This window comes from Rhamphochromis longiceps, linkage group LG5 (assembly GCF_057381845.1).
Source record: "Rhamphochromis longiceps isolate RC_006_pf linkage group LG5, R_longiceps_female_GT1.1, whole genome shotgun sequence".
Classification (NCBI taxonomy): domain Eukaryota; kingdom Metazoa; phylum Chordata; class Actinopteri; order Cichliformes; family Cichlidae; genus Rhamphochromis; species Rhamphochromis longiceps.
The window spans coordinates 31,426,648-31,445,844 of NC_140561.1; the positions used below are offsets into that span (position 1 = coordinate 31,426,648).

At 40.8% G+C, this 19,197-nt stretch overlaps 1 protein-coding gene across 5 annotated transcripts in view; it reads left to right on the top strand.

The window, feature by feature from the left end:
• Positions 1-19,197, top strand: part of LOC146670329 (plasma membrane calcium-transporting ATPase 1-like) — a 134,251-nt gene that overhangs the window by 103,760 nt on the left and 11,294 nt on the right. For all 5 annotated transcript variants that reach the window (XM_085407183.1, XM_085407181.1, XM_085407184.1 and 2 more), the window contains 8 exons: positions 1,785-1,964; positions 2,888-2,975; positions 3,135-3,241; positions 8,853-9,044; positions 12,988-13,201; positions 13,339-13,550; positions 14,301-14,408; positions 15,468-15,650. In XM_085407183.1, the coding sequence (XP_085263309.1) occupies positions 1,785-1,964; positions 2,888-2,975; positions 3,135-3,241; positions 8,853-9,044; positions 12,988-13,201; positions 13,339-13,550; positions 14,301-14,408; positions 15,468-15,650 (1,284 nt within the window). The remainder of the gene's footprint in view (positions 1-1,784; positions 1,965-2,887; positions 2,976-3,134; positions 3,242-8,852; positions 9,045-12,987; positions 13,202-13,338; positions 13,551-14,300; positions 14,409-15,467; positions 15,651-19,197) is intronic.

Genomic DNA, 19,197 nt, shown 5'->3' on the forward strand with positions numbered 1-19,197 from the left:
GATGATGCAAAAATAAGTTAAACAGACCAAACAGGGAGCTTAAATTTTCTTCATTGAGATTGAAACTCATCTGAGAGGCTGCTCTTGACTATATTGTTATATTTGTGTAAGCATGCCATTAACTTTCTCCTAACATGAAGACCGAAGTTTGTCCTAGCCAGATCTTACAGTCCGGATGCTCTGAAGTGTTAAATGAGGCCTGTAATGAAGCTGAGAAAGCATCAGTGCTGCTGCCTGCTGCTTTAATGTCAGAGCACAAAGATCACCAACAGGATGGAAATAACCGGAGAGCAGCAGGAGTCAATCAGCAGCACAGTGTTTATCTCTTCACAACTTGTGATGGGCACAAGACTGAATATTTTGGCTTTGTGCTACAAATAATTTTTTCTCCTCACGTTCAGAAAAAGTGTTTTTGTAACTGCAAGTAACCCCAAAATCAAGCAGTCAGTGCTGAAAGTTAAGGAAACACAAGGATCCCCTTTTAACCTGATTGGTTCATTAACTTAAAGGGTAATGTATGCAGACCATTCATAGAGCATTTCCTACAACATTTTACTATAATTAATGTAAGTGTCCGCAGTGTTGCGCCAAAGTCCTGACCCACCCATTATTTCTTTACATTGTGCTACAAAAGGAGCCAGACTAATTTTAAAAATGCTCTTTAGCAATAGATCTCTAGGCTTTCTGAAGCTCTTTTAACATTTTTCTTCGGACACTGGCTGCTTTTTCACTCATTTTCAGCCCAGCCCTTGTACATAAACCTTTGAGAGAATGTTTTTTTGTTTCTTAAGCAATTTAGCAGGTGCATTTTGATGCTTGAATGATTCGTAGGTCACTAACTCCAGGTAATGAACCAGCGTTGTGTCTACACATAGCAGACAACTTAGCAAAAAAACAATTTTAAATTGTGTCTTTGGGAACTTTGTTACTCACAGCCTGTAAGAAAAACACATCTGTACCTTTTCTTTAGCCAAATCCATTAAAAATCCCAACGATCTTATAGTTTGACAGCAGAAAATCTTTGCTCCAACAAGTTGATTCCCAAAGAGATGAAAACTCTGCATATCTTGGCATGTTGTGTAATATGTCCTTAAAATTATGAGGAAAAGCAAGACCCGGAAGACAAAAAAAGAAGTGGGATGCCTAAAAAGACCTGACACAGGAATAGAGAGATGAAGCTGGCCGTTCAGGGGATCCACTGTTTACTTCCTCCTCAGAAATGGTCTCAGTGGAAGGATGGCTGTTAAGAAGCCATTCTTAAGGAAGGGAAACAGTATGCTGCACCCTGGCTGAGGCACTTTAAATGAGAACTGTGCAACATTTGTATGTATTTGTAAGCAAAAAATGTGCCCTCTGTTGGGTTTTGGTCATATCAGTCGGACCACCTGAGGAGCACAAGAAGCAGTCAGCACCTCTCTCGTCTGTGTACCTTTGTGTAGTCACTATCACCTCTCCCAGACCGAGATGAATGAATCTCAGGGTGGGTTTAAGAACAACGACGGTGGTTCTCATGTAAAATCTGCTGCTGCTGGAATTGGACCTCTTACACACAAGCTCTGCTGCAGTATAAACTCTTTCTTTAACATCTTTTAAGACCCTGAAGAAACAACCAACAGAATGTTTGTGACAGTTTTTTTATTTGGGTTAAAGGCAAGGGGTCCTTCCTTATGTTTCAGACTCAAAATCATCTTCATCTTTTCTGTCACTCTGCATTCATCTTCAAGGTTTTTTGTTTTTTTTTACTGTGAAAATGCTCAAGTCCCTTTGTTCTGACTCTCCTCCAGGTACCCGAGGCTATTTCTAAGTGCCAGCGTGCAGGCATTACCGTGCGCATGGTTACCGGAGACAACATCAACACTGCTCGTGCCATTGCGACTAAGTGTGGCATCCTGCTGCCTGGGGAGGACTTCCTGTGTCTGGAGGGCAAAGAGTTCAACCAACAAATAAGAAATGACAAGGGAGAGGTAAAACGACTACAAAAAGAATCCAACTGCAAGCAACATTCATATGAGCATTTAAGTTTAAAAAAAAAAAAAAAGAAGCTTTGACCAGAGAATGACTCTGAAATGAACTCAAAACAACCACCAAATTAAGTCAATATGGCCCAATAAGTCTTTGTTGCTAATGCCAGATTTCCACTAGCCCATTACATCTCTGGTGGCCTAACGGCCCTGAGTTAACCCCCTTCCAAAGGCTTATGTACAAAAGCAGCAAACATTAAGTTTCCTAATGTATCTTATAGGTATCTTATTAGAGCGAGGGAGATGTTGTGTTTGGTAGTGTTTTACCTGTTCAGCTGATACCGTCCACACAGCACTCTTTACAACAGTATCATGTTAAACTGATCTGTCTGCATTAAGCTTATATCAGCTGATTTTTGGGGGTTTGGGAGGTAGAGAGCTTTGTTTACTGATTGTACGGATAGTGAAGCTTAAATTGCCCCTGATGCATCCATCAGTGTGTGAGTGTTTGTGTACATAAAGTGCTGCATGAGTGTGTGTAAATGGATGGATGCAGCTCATAGCATAAAAAGTGCTTTGAGTGCTCAGTAAATCTAGAAAAGCTTATAGAACTATCAGTGCAGCCCATTAACCAATTAATCAGTTTAACTCTTAAGCAGTTGGCTGTTTCTCTCACTGCCTGTCCTGGAGTTTCGGACATTGTCTTTATTTGGATAGGACAGACACAGCAAATGGCCTCGAGGCAAATTCAAACACATGCATTAGGTTTATGACTTATGCTTTGCTTGCTCTGCCCAGTAAAGTGCTCAGATTTGTCCAGTTAAAGATGAAGCTCCAAGTCCCCATTATTGCTCTGTACCCAACTGGGATGGTTATTTTTATATGCTAGAAAAAGATTATTTGAAACTTAAACATGTCATTTCTAGGTGGAACAAGAGCGTCTGGACAAAGTTTGGCCCAAGCTGCGTGTTCTGGCTCGATCATCACCCACAGACAAACACACTCTGGTCAAAGGTGGGTTTGTTCTGACAGGAGACTGTTGAGCTGCTTTAAATCTGCGTGTATATGTAAACCTTTAGTCAAGCTGCTGTAAATGGATCTACTTTTTTCCCCCTTCTTTTTTTGAATGATCATGCACTCACTAGGTTCTTGTTGTTTCACTCTGCTGATCAGGCATCATCGACAGCACAGTGGGCGAAACCCGACAGGTGGTTGCAGTGACAGGAGACGGTACCAACGACGGCCCCGCCCTCAAGAAAGCTGATGTTGGCTTTGCTATGGTAACCACTTCTTCATTTTTTTTTCCCCTCGTCCTTTTCTTCTGTTGCCTTTGTTTCACGGCTCTTCATTGCTTCACTCTTCTGCTACTTAAGTTTCTCTGCATCATTACCTAAAGAAAAAAATAAGCCTTTCAGTTAATTATGTTTCTAATGCAGCCATGAAATAGGTCATTTCTCTAAACGTCATTGACAATAACTCTTCAGTTTAATGCCGCGGATTCATTAAGATAGCTGTGAAATGGAATAATAAATCAATAAATGTTGAGTTCGGTGCATTCAGCACAGTGGGGCCCCACTCTACCACCTTGTCACTGCCTTTGTTTTCTACAGATCAACTCACAGAGCGTGAGACTAATGCTGTTTCTTTATGTTGTCTGTTTTATCAACCAGAGTGCATGTACTCCGGGGTGCATTTTTGCACATTTTTGAGGGTATTTGGACAGATTTTCTCAAAAAGGAAAAAAGAAAAAACTGAAATCACAGTTTAATTAAAGAAGTGGTAAGAGCAGAATGTGTTTGAGCAAGAAAGTTAACACTTTTAACTAAAGTTAATAGATAAAAAGACCGACCCAGCCAAAATTAATTGCTAAAATGATTAAAACAAATAAGTAATGGTCACGAAGTGGAAAAAAGTTGAATTCGCTTAACAAAACAGTTGAAACTGTTAGATTGTTCACCCATTTACAAAAACATGTTATGGATAATCATTCATAATGTGAAGCTACAATGCTGAATTATTAAAATCTGGAAATATTAGTTCAACACATGTATGGATAAAAACATTATGGTTTTAGCTAAACAAACTTAATGAAAAAAATACAATAGCTGGTTAAAAATATGTGGACTTTATTAGTTAAATGTAGTTAAAATATTCAGGTAAAAGTAAAAATGAACAAACAAAATAGTTTAAAAACACATTTAGATAGAAAAATATCAAGCTCTGTTTCATGGCGAGCGTTTGGCTATCTTATCCCACCTTTCCAGACCTCACAGCACTTCAATTTACAGAGTCAGATATCGCCCCCTTTAAGAATTTTATGATATTACTTCACCTTGAAAATAATCACGAGAAAGCGTTTAGAGACATCACTAAAATATTTATCTGTAACTGCATATTAGCCACCTAGCTTAATTGTTTCTGGCATAGACTGATCCTGGAGTTACTTTACACCTTCCTGGGTCACGAGCAACATCTTGGCTTTTTAGATATACTATGTCCCTCTGCTGGTAATGCAACTTCACCTGTGCATTTCATGCTTTGGAGAAGCAAAGCATGACATACACATGATGGACCGCCGTGTCTATTACACACTTTGCCCTGATATTGGGTTCATGAGGCTACAGGAGGGTCAGTCTGAGGAAAAGTGGAGAGATGGTATCTCCTTGAAATGCCCTTCCTATAACTTAATTTCATTATATCAGTACTTTTTTATGATTTAGATAGATATTTCCTCATTAGGTTAATATCCAAGTATATCTGGTTACTGTAATTTATTAAGTTTGTTTGTTTTTTCTTTCTCTCAAACATCTCATGCTCTGTTTTCATATTCTTTAATTAAATAAACAAAAGCAGAAGAATAACCATAAAGAGGAATCGCACTAGAAAGCTGTATAAGCAATGGTGACTATGCATATTATTGTTGACCAACTGATTACTTAAAAAAAAGAAAAAGAAAGTTAAACAAATGAAATTGGTAGCTGGAAAAACTAGATAAACAGTTATTATAGTAGCTAAAATTATAAATTAAAAGAAGGAGCTTCTTGGCTAAAAGTGTGACTAGCACTTTATCAAGACACAAATGTGGTAAATTCATAGCTGAAAGTGTGTAATAACAGTTAAAGTAATGATGTTGAGAAATGCCTGAAAGTGGTCACTAAACGCGAAGAATAGCAATCAAAAGGTAGTGGGTGGGTGGCTGAAACTCCCATTTGAGTTTTATATATGACCAATAACAATCCTCTGGGCGATCTGGGTGTGTTTTATAGATTTAAGTGAAACGACATTTATTAGTTTTTATTTTTCGTTAACAAATTAATTTTCAGACTCCTGAAACTTGAGTTGAGTAATCCATCACATGATGGTTACATTTACTCTGGTAAAAGTATTGTTAATGCACATGACTCGCACATCAACAATAAATGAAACACCTCAAGCAAGTTTTAAGTAGGGAAATTGATTTTTTCTTTTTTCTTTTTTTTTGGAGACTATCAGGAAATACATTTACAACCAGTGGCATGCTGTAAGGAAATATGTCTTGGAAAATGTGCTGCTTTTCAGGATACATTTGAAAAGGGTCAGCAATCATCATTATTTACAATATTTATAGCTTTCTTCCAGGTGGCTTAGAAAGTTGTTACTATGGAAAATGAGAACATGAGACGTCCAAGTTTGGACTTGAGCTCAGCCCGGATAAAATGATCATCTTCCCAGTAGAACCCAGTGTTTATAGCACAAAGCTAACTCACTAAGGGGAAACATCGCACTCCTTATTTACATCACCTAAAAGTTTCAAAAGTTAAAACCATATTTATCTTTGGAGGAAATGGAAAAGAGATAAAATTGCATAAACATGTTTTTGTTTGACATATGTCAAAATATGTCTCAGTAAACTTTCTCCTACAGCCACTCATAAACATTTGTTTGCTGTGTAAATTCAGTTGTTTTCACTGTCCCAGTTTTATGATTCCCAAGCGCTGCACCTACGTCAGCTCATTTGTTATGTAACACTTTTGACGCACCAACCGAATCTTCATCATATTTACCTCAAAGTGAAGACTGTTTTAAGTAAACTTGTACAGGAGTTCAGGATGGCAACTGCAACTTGTAAAGTAAATGGTAAATGGCCTGTATTTGTATAGCGCTTTACTTAGTCCCTATGGACCCCAAAGCGCTTTACACTACATTCAGTCATCCACACATTCACACACTGGTGATGGCAAGCTACATTGTAGCCACAGCTGCCCTGGGGCGCACTGACAGAGGCAAGTATTCCAATTCTGCAGGAAAACCACAGACCTGGCAACCCAGTGCCAAATGGTAGCATTTCTTTGTATCGTGCAAGTTTGTAAAACAGAGACAGCCTGCGAGTGAAGTGTTTGTAGATTTAAAGGATCCAATTCTGCTGTATTTGAAACTGAATGAATTAACACTGTGGCGTCATAACTCTCACCTCTAAAGAGTAACACTGAACAGATGATCAGCTGACAACTTGCCAATGTGTATCTGTTTAAAAACAGAATACATGCATGTGGACGAGTTCACAGCTGACTCCTCTGTGTGTTGTTGTGACCTTTATTTACTGGGGAAAGTCATCTGAACATCAGGCTCTCCTGCAGGGTGCTGAGCAGCTGCTGTGCTGTCAAACAATTCCCTGATAGTAGCTACTGTTCCTAAACACATCACAAAAGCAATTTGTGGATTTAAAGCAGTGACCTTTCAGCGCTTATATGTCCCATTTGGAACATTTTCAGTTTCAACTCCAGCGTCCCTGTTCAATTATCGCCTGGTTAGCTGGGAAACTGAAAGCGATTCACCTCCATCTGTTTGAGCGAGTCTGCCTGCGTAGAGAGACACAGCAGCTCAGAACTTCTTTAGAATTGCTGTTTAAGACAAGGCCGACCCTCCTGTTTTATTTTTACTTTACTGTCAGTTGAGCAGCATAAAATACTCTCTGTCAAAGCTTTTCAGACTTTAGATGAAAGGGGGTTTAAAAATTAAACGTCCAGCTGGCAGATTGTTCGCATCTACAGGAGATGAGAAAGAACCCAACAATAAGTCGTCGCTTTATCCATAGTGAAGCTGAACAGCTGGACTTTCTCCTTGTACCTGTCATACTGCTCTGCCGTTACAACCTCGGCAGCATTATTCAACTGTGCTTGTACCCTGCGGATGAGCTAGGAAGCAGTAACATTAAACTCCACAGAAAGATAATCGTTTATCCATCTCTGAGGAAACTGTGGGCGCTCCAGCTCAACATTTTGGTGTTAGATGAGCTTCAGTAAACCAGAGTTCTCTTGCTCACAGCTGAGATGTTTATGCACAATTAGTTAGTCACGGTTCCAAGGCTTTTTAGGTTGTGACTACTGGGACTCATTAAGGTAAAGCAATGTGTTATCTGTGACCGCTTACCACAGTTTGTCTAGTTGAGTGGTGATCAGTCAAGCATTGGGAGAAGATGGCAGTAAATGTGGAATTTGCATAGCAGAAATACTTGTTTCTGTCTTCTTACCTTATTAATCACTTTACAGTCCCTCAGATTTATGTGTTGTGCACTTTGGGGATCTATAAGTGCGAGTCTGAGAGGCAGTTTAGTACAAAGCCAGGCTGATGTTTTGACTTGGTCTCCACATTTTTTGAGCCTCAGTTAGCTTGTTGGCCATCTTGTTATATGGAGCTTGTCAGGATTGTCAAGTCAACTCAGATTTATTCATAAACACAGAAGTAGCAGCTGCGGATGAAAGTGCTATACTACTAATAGAATAAAGTGACCATAAAGTCATAGACCATTAATAATATGCCACAGGAAGCCATATTATTTATTGGATAACTGCATGAAAAGTGCTCCAGAAGGCACCAAAGTGACAAACACAGCTGAGAGGGCCGGTTTCATTAATTAATTTCGCTAACGGTAGCATTTTTAAGCAAGTTCAGTGTCCAGTGTAACAATAAAATCCTGAGTTTTCAGTTGTTTGGTGTAGCCTGCTTGTAACACTCAGCACTGTCTTACACCTGCTCTGCTCTCTGCTTTGTGTTCCAGCAAAGACAAATTGCTGCAAGTTTTGCTTTGGTTGATGTTCAAGTATGTGATCAATGTCGTGTCCACGGTATCTAAAGTGTTTTCTTTCTTTTGGACTGCTTGATCTGAGCAAATCACTCTTCAGCCGTGATTCCGAGCATCTTCCATTTCTGTCTTTGTTCGACAGTTTTTGTCTTTGCACATTATGTTTAAGGCAAACTGCGCAGTCTTTATGTAAAATCACATAGCCTGTGACAAAAAATCAGATTGGAAGAGAGTGCCAGACTTTAGTCTTTTACATCATAGGTCTTGTAGTGCTCAAGGGGGAAGCCTGGTTATTGTAAACATTATCTTCATGACTGAAGTTGGGCATTTGAACACAGGACCTATGAGCATTGAATGGATTTTGGAGCCAATGGACTTTTTGGAGGAACGATTAGAAATTACCTTAAGCATCAATAAACAGCAGCAGGCCCACACCTGGTGCTTGGGATGGTAATTTACGAGCAGTGTTTTAAACATGAGGAGGAAAATAGAAAAATTCTGATTTTGTACCCGGAGATGTCATTTGACTGAAATCTAAAAAATAATACTGTAGTTTGTGTCTCTTCCAGTACTTTATGACTCTAACTCACCACCCTAGCTCCAAATACACCGTTTCTCACAGATTCAGATATTTGAACTTTTTTATAAATACCATAAAAATACAAAAATGTATGTATAAGAAAGTTTCGATGAACACTTTTTAGCAGAGTTGATTCATTGCTTGTGTGGATCTTGTGTGAACAGAGTTTCCGTATTTGTTGGAAACTTGGCATCACAGAGGCTGTTTGCTCTTATTCAAGGACTAATGATGCCTCTCTGCTTCCTTTCAGGGAATCGCCGGCACAGATGTGGCCAAAGAGGCATCTGACATCATCCTGACTGACGACAACTTCACCAGTATTGTCAAGGCCGTCATGTGGGGGAGGAACGTCTACGACAGCATCTCCAAGTTCCTGCAGTTCCAGCTGACCGTCAATGTGGTGGCCGTGATTGTGGCGTTCACAGGCGCCTGCATCACACAGGTAAACCGCTTATGTCTGAAATTACAGCTCATTTAGCACACCAGTTTGAGTCTGAATAACGACAGACGGCTCAGTGGGACCTCCTGAATATGAGCTGAAAAAGCTGGAACGAACACGTGTGAATGAGAATTTTTGAAAAAATCTCACATAATGTTTGTAACTACACAACCCAAAAAGAAAAGGACGTCACGATCACTGGATTTTTCAAAATCTTCTGTTTAAATTCAGTCTCACAGTTTGATATTGTTTGCTTGTGTTTATAAAAAGAAAGAAAGAAGAAGTTTAGAGTACGAGTGGGCAGAAAAAACTGCGGAGGTTCTATTTTTGGTTGTGTTTGTGTGCGTGTGTGTCATCACTCTGTCTGTAAAAATGATAGCTTGAAAAGGGGTGTAGTGTGGGGTCATGGAAGCAATCCATTTAAATTTGGCTTCGATCCACCAAAGTCTTAAAGGTGAATTTATTGTGGTGAATACAATAAAAAAAAAAATACAATTCTAGTAAGAACTGCCTAGAGAGTGAGTTGTTTGGCAAAGGTTTGTGTGCTCAGTGTGCTTCTTCTTTGTAGTGTTTTGCTTTAGATTTTTTGTTTCCAAACATCATTTCAAATTTTCATTTTTCACATGTATGTTAATAGCAGTTTGTGAATGCCACAACCAAAAAGCAGAGTACCAGTGTGGCTGAATCTTAATGTCAGATGTCAGATTTGGAGCACATACATACAGTGGCTTGCAAAAGTATTCAGCCCCTTGAACTTTTCCACATTTTGTCACATCACAGCCACAAACATGAATCAATTTTATTGGAAGTCCACATGAAAGACCAATACAAAGTGGTGTACACGTGAGAAGTCGAACAAAAATCATACATGATTCCAAACATTTTTTACAAATAACTGAAAAGTGGGGTGTGCGTAATTATTCAGCCCCCTGAGTCAATACTTTGTAGAACCACCTTTTGCTGCAATTACAGCTGCCAGTCTTTTAGGGTCTGTCTCTACCAGCTTTGCACATCTAGAGACTGAAATCCTTGCCCATTCTTCTTTGCAAAACAGCTCCAGCTCAGTCAGATTAGATGGACAGCGTTTGTGAACAGCAGTTTTCAGATCTTGCCACAGATTCTCGATTGGATTTAGATCTGGACTTTGACTGGGCCATTCTAACACATAGATATGTTTTGTTTTAAACCATTCCATTGTTGCCCTGGCTTCATGTTTAGGGTCGTTGTCCTGCTGGAAGGTGAACCTCCGCCCCAGTCTCAAGTCTTTTGCAGACTCCAAGAGGTTTTCTTCCAAGGTTGCCCTGTATTTGGCTCCATCCATCTTCCCATCAACTCTGACCAGCTTCCCTGTCCCTGCTGAAGAGAAGCACCCCCAGAGCATGATGCTGCCACCACCATATTTGACAGTGGGGATGGTGTGTTCAGAGTGATGTGCAGTGTTAGTTTTACGCCACACATAGCGTTTTGCATTTTGGCCAAAAAGTTCCACTTTGGTCTCATCTGACCAGAGCAGCTTCCTCCACATGTTTGCTGTGTCCCCCACATGGCTTGTGGCAAACTGCAAACTTCTTATGGTTTTCTGTTAACAATGGCTTTCTTCTTGCCACTCTTCCATAAAGGCCAACTTTGTGCAGTGCATGACTAATAGTTGTCCTATGGACAGATTCCCCCACCTGAGCTGTAGATCTCTGCAGCTCGTCCAGAGTCACCATGCGCCTCTTGGCTGCATTTCTGATCAGCGCTCTCCTTGTTCAGCCTGTGAGTTTAGGTGGACGGCCTTGTCTTGGTAGGTTTACAGTTGTGCCATACTCCTTCCATTTCTGAATGATCGCTTGAACAGTGCTCCGTGGGATGTTCACGGTTTGGGAAATCTTTTTGTAGCCTAAGCCTGCTTTAAATTTCTCAATAACTTTATCCCTGACCTGTCTGGTGTGTTCTTTGGACTTCATGGCGTTGTTGCTCCCAATATTCTCTTAGACAACCTCTGAGGCCGTCACAGAGCAGCTGTATTTGTACTGACATTAGATTACACACTGGTGCACTCGATTTAGTCCTTAGAACTCATCAAGTAAATTTCTAAGGGCAACTGACTGCACGCAGACCAAAGGGGGCTGAATAATTACGCACACCCCACTTTGCAGTTATTTATTTGTAAAAAATGTTTGTAATCATGTATGATTTTCATTCCACTTCTCACTGTGTGCACCACTTTGTATTGGTCTTTCACGTGGAATTGCAATAAAATTGATTCATGTTTGTTGCTGTAATGTGACAAAATGTGGGAAAGTTCAAGGGGGCCGACTACTTTTGTAAGCCACTGTATGTTCACTATAGCAGCTGCTAGCATTTGTGCTACAGTATCTCTAATCAGTGATCAATGAATCACATGCTTTTGAATGTATAGATTTTAAAAGGTTTTGAATGTAAAACTATTTAAATGAGTGTGCTATTTGCGTATAAACAGCATGTGAAATTGTGTTTGTGTCGTTGCTGGTTTTCATCTCAAATTCAAAAACAGTAAAAACATCGCCTTCACTTATGCTTTTGATTAACTCGTGTTTTGATTCGATTTTGAGGCTGGCTGGTGTGTTTGGTGTACCTCGTCGCACGCTGTGGAAACATCTTTAAATCTCCGCTTGATAAAATATCCATAGAAACAAAGAGTAATTTGTGATTTCGATGTGACCGTCTCAGTGCTGCGAGGAGGCGAGTTGGCCGTGTCACATTTTCTTTGTTTCATAATGTGCCTGTAATCAGAAAGCTGAACCCCTGACACAATAAAGAAGAAAGTCTTGGGGCTGTGTATTAATTGAAAGGCTCACAGCTGGCAAGACCAGATAACTAACTCGACTACAGAGCGAAGAACACAAAGTAGGCTAAGATTCAGCCTGAAACCATGGCAACACGTCACCATCATAATCCTGAAATATAACGGGGGACTCAGCAGGTCTGTGGTCTCTGTGCTGTGATTTTGCTCACTGATCATCAGGCGCTCGGTCTCTGTTAGTGCACGGAAAAGATCATTAAAAGGCGATTTATGTGTTTGGTGTGTGTACAGAGGAACAGAGGCAGGACCCAGAGGCGTAAACTGGGTTTTAGAAGTGGAGGGAGTGCTTTGAAATGTGTGTGTACTTTTTTCCTCATTTTTTTATGCAGTTAAATTACTCATTTGATGTTAGACGCACTAAGATTAAATCAGTTCTTACAGTATGGTTCTCACAGTGACAGCAGTATAAAAAATGCCCATATATTTGTTTCCTAACAATGCAATCCTAACAATATGTGGAAGTTCAAATATAACCATAGACACCATGTGAAAAATGGGATGTGTCCACCATGAGGTCCCTGAACCTTCTTAAACAATAACTTGTGTATCAGTGGCAACATTTTTTGAATCTCAGAGATTCCATATTTGTTCCAGACAGCAGGCCACTCATTGCCCTGTACCGTGTCAGAGCATGCTCCCTGAATGATCAGTTCTTCTCAGCATCTCAGCTCCTCTGTCAGTAGTGGTTACACTGTCCTCTCACATGTTTTATAGGTTTGTTATTTACCGTGTGTGTTACTGTGTCATTGAGAAAGCATTGGAGTTCAGTCATCTAGTATGAATACACGTTTATACTACATTCGAGTCCAACTGAACTGAGTCCATCTTTTCAAGCAGGTGGCATTTAACAGGGTCTTTTGATCACGAGATACCTTTACAAAATTTGAAACCAGTCACACCATTCCAGTTGTCACAATAAGGAAAATTAGACCAAAACAGTTTCTCATGCTGTAAACGTGGGAATTTCAAAGCTGTAGTTGGGAGTAATGCTCTTTGCTGGTCTGCAAAGAGTCTGCTGGTTTCCCTGTTGTTTGGTTGCTGAATCATATTTGTATTCTGTTATATACCTGATGTTATATTCTCTTCTCGTAAATTAAACTCCTACTCCTTCTCCAAAAGGACTCTCCCCTGAAAGCTGTCCAGATGCTCTGGGTCAACCTCATCATGGACACTCTGGCATCTCTCGCTCTTGCCACGGAGCCGCCCACTGAGTCTCTGCTGCTACGTAAACCCTACGGTCGGAACAAGCCCCTCATCTCCAGGACCATGATGAAGAACATACTTGGCCATGCTGTGTACCAGCTCGTCATCATCTTTACCCTGCTCTTCGCTGGTGAGTCTGACTCCATCCAAGTTGGGTGTAAACCTGGTTCTGCAGTAATGCATTGATACTAAGACGCTGATGTTTGTTAATCATTGTCGAAACAGTTGAGATACATTTTTGGGGTATTTTCCTTCATCTTTTATCAGGTGAGAACTTTTTCGACATCGACAGTGGGCGAAACGCTCCCTTGCACTCCCCACCATCAGAGCACTACACCATCGTGTTCAACGTGTTCGTCATGATGCAGCTCTTCAACGAAATCAATGCCAGGAAGATCCACGGAGAGAGGAACGTGTTCGAAGGTGTCTACAGGAACCCTATCTTCTGCAGCGTTGTACTGGGGACCTTCGCTCTGCAGGTAACACCTTCACCATCCTTTAGTGCTACCAAGGTTTTCCTGTTATGTTACCGCTCAGTCTGGATGGATTCATGGTCTCAGTAGCTGCAGCTGCATTTTTGCTCCACATAGTTTGGTTACATTTAAAAGAGTTTAGCTGAAACCTTCTGATGGTTTTTTTTCACTGAATTAGAAATGGTAAGAAGACATCAGCACATCAGGTTAAGACCTTAACAGTAGAACTGGTGGTACGATGAATCACACATCCAAAATGTTGACCAAAAACAGGTGGAAGATCACGAGATGAGCAGTTGCCTGTGCTGTGTGGGGGACAAAGTGTCGAAAGGTTGTCAATAGAAAGGTGGTGGTCGTGTTGATTCTGTAGTTAGCTGGCTAATGATTACAGTAAATGACAGAGAAGTTATTGGCAACTTAACTAACATCGCACCTTGGTATTATTTAAAAAGTAGTGCCCAAATGGCGAAAAACCTTAGTACCTAATAATAAGTTGTGTCGTTTCTGTCTCTTTTGGGTGCCAGTGGTCAGTGCAGGTGTCACTGATTCTCCCACCTGTAACACTGGAAATTGGAGTTTCCTCTGTTACCCTGTCATCTCATTTATTTGCCTTAACATTAGCATTGGAATAATGTATGAGTAAAAGTATTACCAATCTCACACTATAGAATAGTCTAACATAACTTTGTTAAACCACCAGATCTGCCGACTAAAAGTTCACACGGCTGACATGCCGCTTGCTTGTTTCCTTCCCAGATCGTCATTGTTCAGTTCGGAGGAAAGCCATTCTCCTGCACGGCTCTGACCATCGACCAGTGGCTGTGGTGCGTTTTCATCGGCGTGGGAGAGCTGCTGTGGGGACAGGTGAGACGAAAACCTCAAGTGCACAAACAGCTGAGCAGAACAAACACCAGCCCGAGCTGTGAGAATAAGCAACGTGTACCCAGGAGCTGATGAAGAGGTGGATATGTGAGGTTTATGGCAGAAAACTGTTGCCTGTCACACTCGCGCTGCTGCGGTGTTGCCATCACGACCATCGCCATGGTAATGAGCTCAGCACATGAAAGCTGTGCGACTCCTGTTTACGAGGGCCGAGGGAAAACAAACCCGGCGTGTCAGCGCCTCTGTGGACGCGCACGAACACGCCATCACACGCATGATCCTGTTAGCATGCAAACACACAGAAAAACTGTTCAGTCATAGCTAGCCTGCTGGGTTCAGGTGGAGGGCAGAGAGACAGAAATATGCTGACAGAAACAGAGTCATCTGAAGTCTGTGATTTATTTAAGAGGTAAAAACACGTTTTGTTTCTAACGGAGAGAGAGGAGGGTGACGGAGATATAAAAAGCTGATGTGCAGCTCCAGCAGGATGCTGGGTGTCTCTCCGCTCTCTTTTAACAACCATGAACAGATAGTTCACCAGCAGAAGGAAAATAATGATTGCATAACCAAGTTACAAGTTAATTGTGCTTCATTAGTTTTTGTATATTATGTTTTAAAACTGAGGTCAAATCAAGCTTCAGTGCAGCTTTAGCAACATTTTGCTTGTTAGTAAAAAAAAAAAAAATGAAAGCGCTAATAAGTAATGAGTTCATTTGTTAGCTTTTTATTTTTTAAAATAAATTTGCCAAACTTTACCCAAAATACTTCCTACAACCTCACATAAGTCTTGGTCCTAGATTGGGAAAGCACCCTGCACACCATGCTTTTTTTAATTTTTGAGTCATTATACACTACACATATTAATACGTGAATTATTAACTTCTGTGGACTTTAATCAGTCACACTCCAAAAGATCCTACATTTCCCATAATGCAGTTCGACCATCGATGTTATCGGATATTGTCAGCTGTTTTCATCTGCTGATTTGGCGTAAACACCACCAGATCTGATCTGCTGACGATGGTTTTCTCTCAACCTCAGCTGATCTCGGCCATCCCCACACACCACCTGAAGTTCCTGAAGGAGGCCGGTCACGGTATCACAAAGGAGGAGATTCCCGATGAGGAGCTGAACGAAGGCACGGATGAAATCGACCACGCCGAGATGGAGCTGAGGAGAGGCCAGATTCTCTGGTTCAGAGGTCTGAACCGCATCCAGACACAGGTATGCTCGCCACGGCTCCTCGACATGTCTAACTTTATCACCTACTTCTGTTATCAGTTTCCCCCTTTGATGGCAACGGCTGAGGGCTTGTTTTGTTTTTGGTCTATTGTCTTATCTGAATTGTTGTTTGAGAGGCATTCTCTCATCAAGATGACAAAGAGAGACTTTAATAAAAATATTTTTTCCAGCAGACACCTGAATGCATCACAATCGATGGAATCCAACAACCGGGTCCATTTTTGATCTGGTTCACAATCAACAAATTCCTTACCAAAGTTTTTATTTCAGATCTCTCGAACATCATTTGTGTTTTTCAAGCAGAGCATCACCTCAAGCATCGGCTTATCACCACTGGTGACCAGCCAGACTCTGTTGCAAAACGACAAGTTCACTTTCATTCAACATAAAATGCTCTACACATTTTCTGCGCTCTCACAGTACAGTACATCTTTTTTCTTATTGACGTTCTCTTCTCGTTGCAAGAAAAGAAAAAATGACCTTTTTTCAGATACATGGAAATCTCCTTACCATCTCTTACTGAGATAAAAGCAGTAAGTGGTAAACTGCATCAAGCTGCTTTACGGTGAAATTAACAGCTGGAGGGTGTAAAAAAATCTTTGAAGTCAAGCTGACCGCTGCTTAGGAGAAAAAATATATACAGAAAGCACAGTATCTACATTTAACGAGTGCGTGGAGCTGTGCCGCAAAGCCTGATTGGCTCTGCAAACTTTCCATGTGGAGCCTCTAAACTCTGTCAGCAGCCATCTCAGATCAGACACCAAATGAAGCCTGTAGAGTCTTTATCATATGTATACTGTACAACATAGTGCAGTCAACCAGAACTCTCGATAAAAGTTTACCGTAGCTGTATCTCCGACTGCAGCTTCATGTCGGCACCTCTGTGACACACACTGTGTGTCTGTGTGCGTGTGTGGAATTGAACTGAAGATTAAACACACACACTCAACTGCAGATGTTGTCCTGTCAATTTCACACTCTGCTGCAGAGCTTCGGCACAGAACCACTTTATTAAAAAACAGAAATTAAAGACTGCTACAGCGGCACAAACCTTCCTGAGTACTTTCATTAGTCAGTAAATTAATCAGTCATGTCAGCAAGCGTGTCTCCATCCACCTGTTTCCATCCGGACTTTCAATTCCTGTGTAACCTGAGGGAAACCACAAGAAATAAAAAAGTCACGCTTTTTGAAAAAATTACTGATTAAATAATAACAAAGCCAGATTTAGTGAGCAAATCTTTAGGAATACTTCTAAGAACCGCAAGGTTGACCCAAATACAGAATCACGGAGACAGACACGCAGAAAGGGTAAAGAGAAAGTTAGTTAGAAAACCTGCAGCACAATTAGGCTGGTTAGTCCAAAAAAAGCACTGAATCTAAAACATGGGGTGAATCTAAGGAAGACTGAGGAACAAGAGGAAGTTGAAAATGCAATAGCCTGGCAAAGACTGATTGAAATTCCGACTAAATTCAGACAGCAAGGAAGAGAGAGGGGTTAAAAAGAAAGCAATAAGACACAATCAAACCAATAACATGGGTCAGGGAAAAAAAAGTCACAAAATAAACCACAAAGTAAACAAAAAGAGCGACCGAGAGCAAAAAAAGCACGGACAAAGAAAAAACAAGAGTCAACACTCCTCTAATCAAAGGAAGAGATAAACCGGATTTTAAAACACGAATGCTATCATCTTTTTCTTCCATCAGAATTGGAGAGTAAGTGTCATTAGTGAATTATTATGTCAGTAAACTAACTTCATGCTACATTGCATTTGGATTGAAATCTAGCTGGTGTTCTTAGTAGTCGCTGTTTTCGTACGCTGGAACTTGTCTGTGTTATCCTCCTCCTACAGGACAGCTCACTGAGCTTTAGCATGTCCACGGGCAGTTCCATTCAGTCTCTGTGGGCTTCATTAGCCTCCATGCTAACGCCCACTTACAGTAACAGCAGTCATCGCTCCGCTCCCACGCGCACACACATGGAGTCAGCGGGGTCAGGTGTTTTCCTCTTACCAGTGGGCTTGCTTGTACTTACTGAGGCCAGAGGGTAACCAGGTCTGAATAATAATAGCGAATTTTTTCTGGTTTGTCGTCTTGAGTTTCTCAGTTTGACCTCTGCAGAAACACTGACTCTCTGCTTCTTCACTCAATTCTGTAACTGACAGAAAATAAGACTTCATTTTAAACCAGACCTCTTCCAAATAAAACACCAAAACAAATAAGTGTAGCTTCTTAATCCAGAGCTCTGGTGCTTCTCCATCATTTGTCCTTTTTATTATTGTGTTATACATTATACCTTGATTAAAACAGCAGGTGATGGCCAAAGTGTTCAACAGCTGTTCAGAAAAAAAACTGGAAAGTAGACTATTAAATATCCAAAATACACTATCTATCACACAAACAGACTAAAACTGTAAGAATACAAATGAATTATTTAGTAAGTCGGTGGTTTCATATAGAAACTGTAGGCAAATCTGGTAATATCAAATTTAATAAATGATACTTCATTTAAAACGTGCCTGTTTTGCATGAAGCTAAAACAAAACCCTAACCATCGATGTGTTACCGGTGAGCTGGTAAATGTCTAGAGGTTAAAATGCTCATTCATCACATAATCTGATTGAAAGCTTCAGAGCGGGTACAAATGAACAGGCGAGGGCAAGTGTGATTTCAGGTGGAGCGGAAAACCCTGATCCACGTGTGCGGTTTACGATAATCTTCACCCGGTCCACGTAAATCGGTGTCGTGAAAGGCGGATGTTTCTCCTCCACTTCTCTCTGTCTGCCATCGGATCTCCTGTACAGAACTGAGGACGCTCTCCTTTTTCTCTTCGGGGCTGTGTATCTGTAATATCAGTGTTGTCCTCTCGGGATGGGAGGATGGGAGGAAGCGATGATGGAGAGGGAGGCGACGAAAGGCTGCAAGCTAATTAGGTTCTTATCTCTCCACGCTCCTCTTCCTGTCCTCTTCCTCTCTAATCCTGGTGGGCAGTGTTGTGCCGCTCAACGCCTCAACAGTCAGACACAGTGGGGGAATAATTGCTACATGCAGCACCTCGCTGCAGAAACTTTATCAGTCATTCCAAATGACACATTTCTCTTTCTCCTGTCTCAGCTCTCTCTCTCTCAGAGTGCCGTAAGCCTGATTCAAAAGCTCTTTATTCACTGTTCCATTTCTTTCTTCATCCCTTCGTTCTGTCAGAGGATTTTCACATTTTGACACTAAATGACAGCTCTCAAACTTCTCCTTGCTGTTACAACTTCTCCTCTGTCCTGATCTCTTTCTCATCTTTGTTTCTCCTTCATATTCTAGTGTCTCTACCTGCTAAAAGTGTCAGTAGCTCAGTTTTTCTGTATTGCAGCAGCACAGATAAGGACTGCAGAGGTTATCCCATTGGAAGATTTGATATTTTATTTTGCTTTTTCTTTAACAAATGTACTAAATATGCAAGAAATACCTCAATGGAAAAATCAGAAAGTTTCTTACTGCCATAATGTCCATTTGCTTTCTTTCAGTAAAACTAACTGTTGA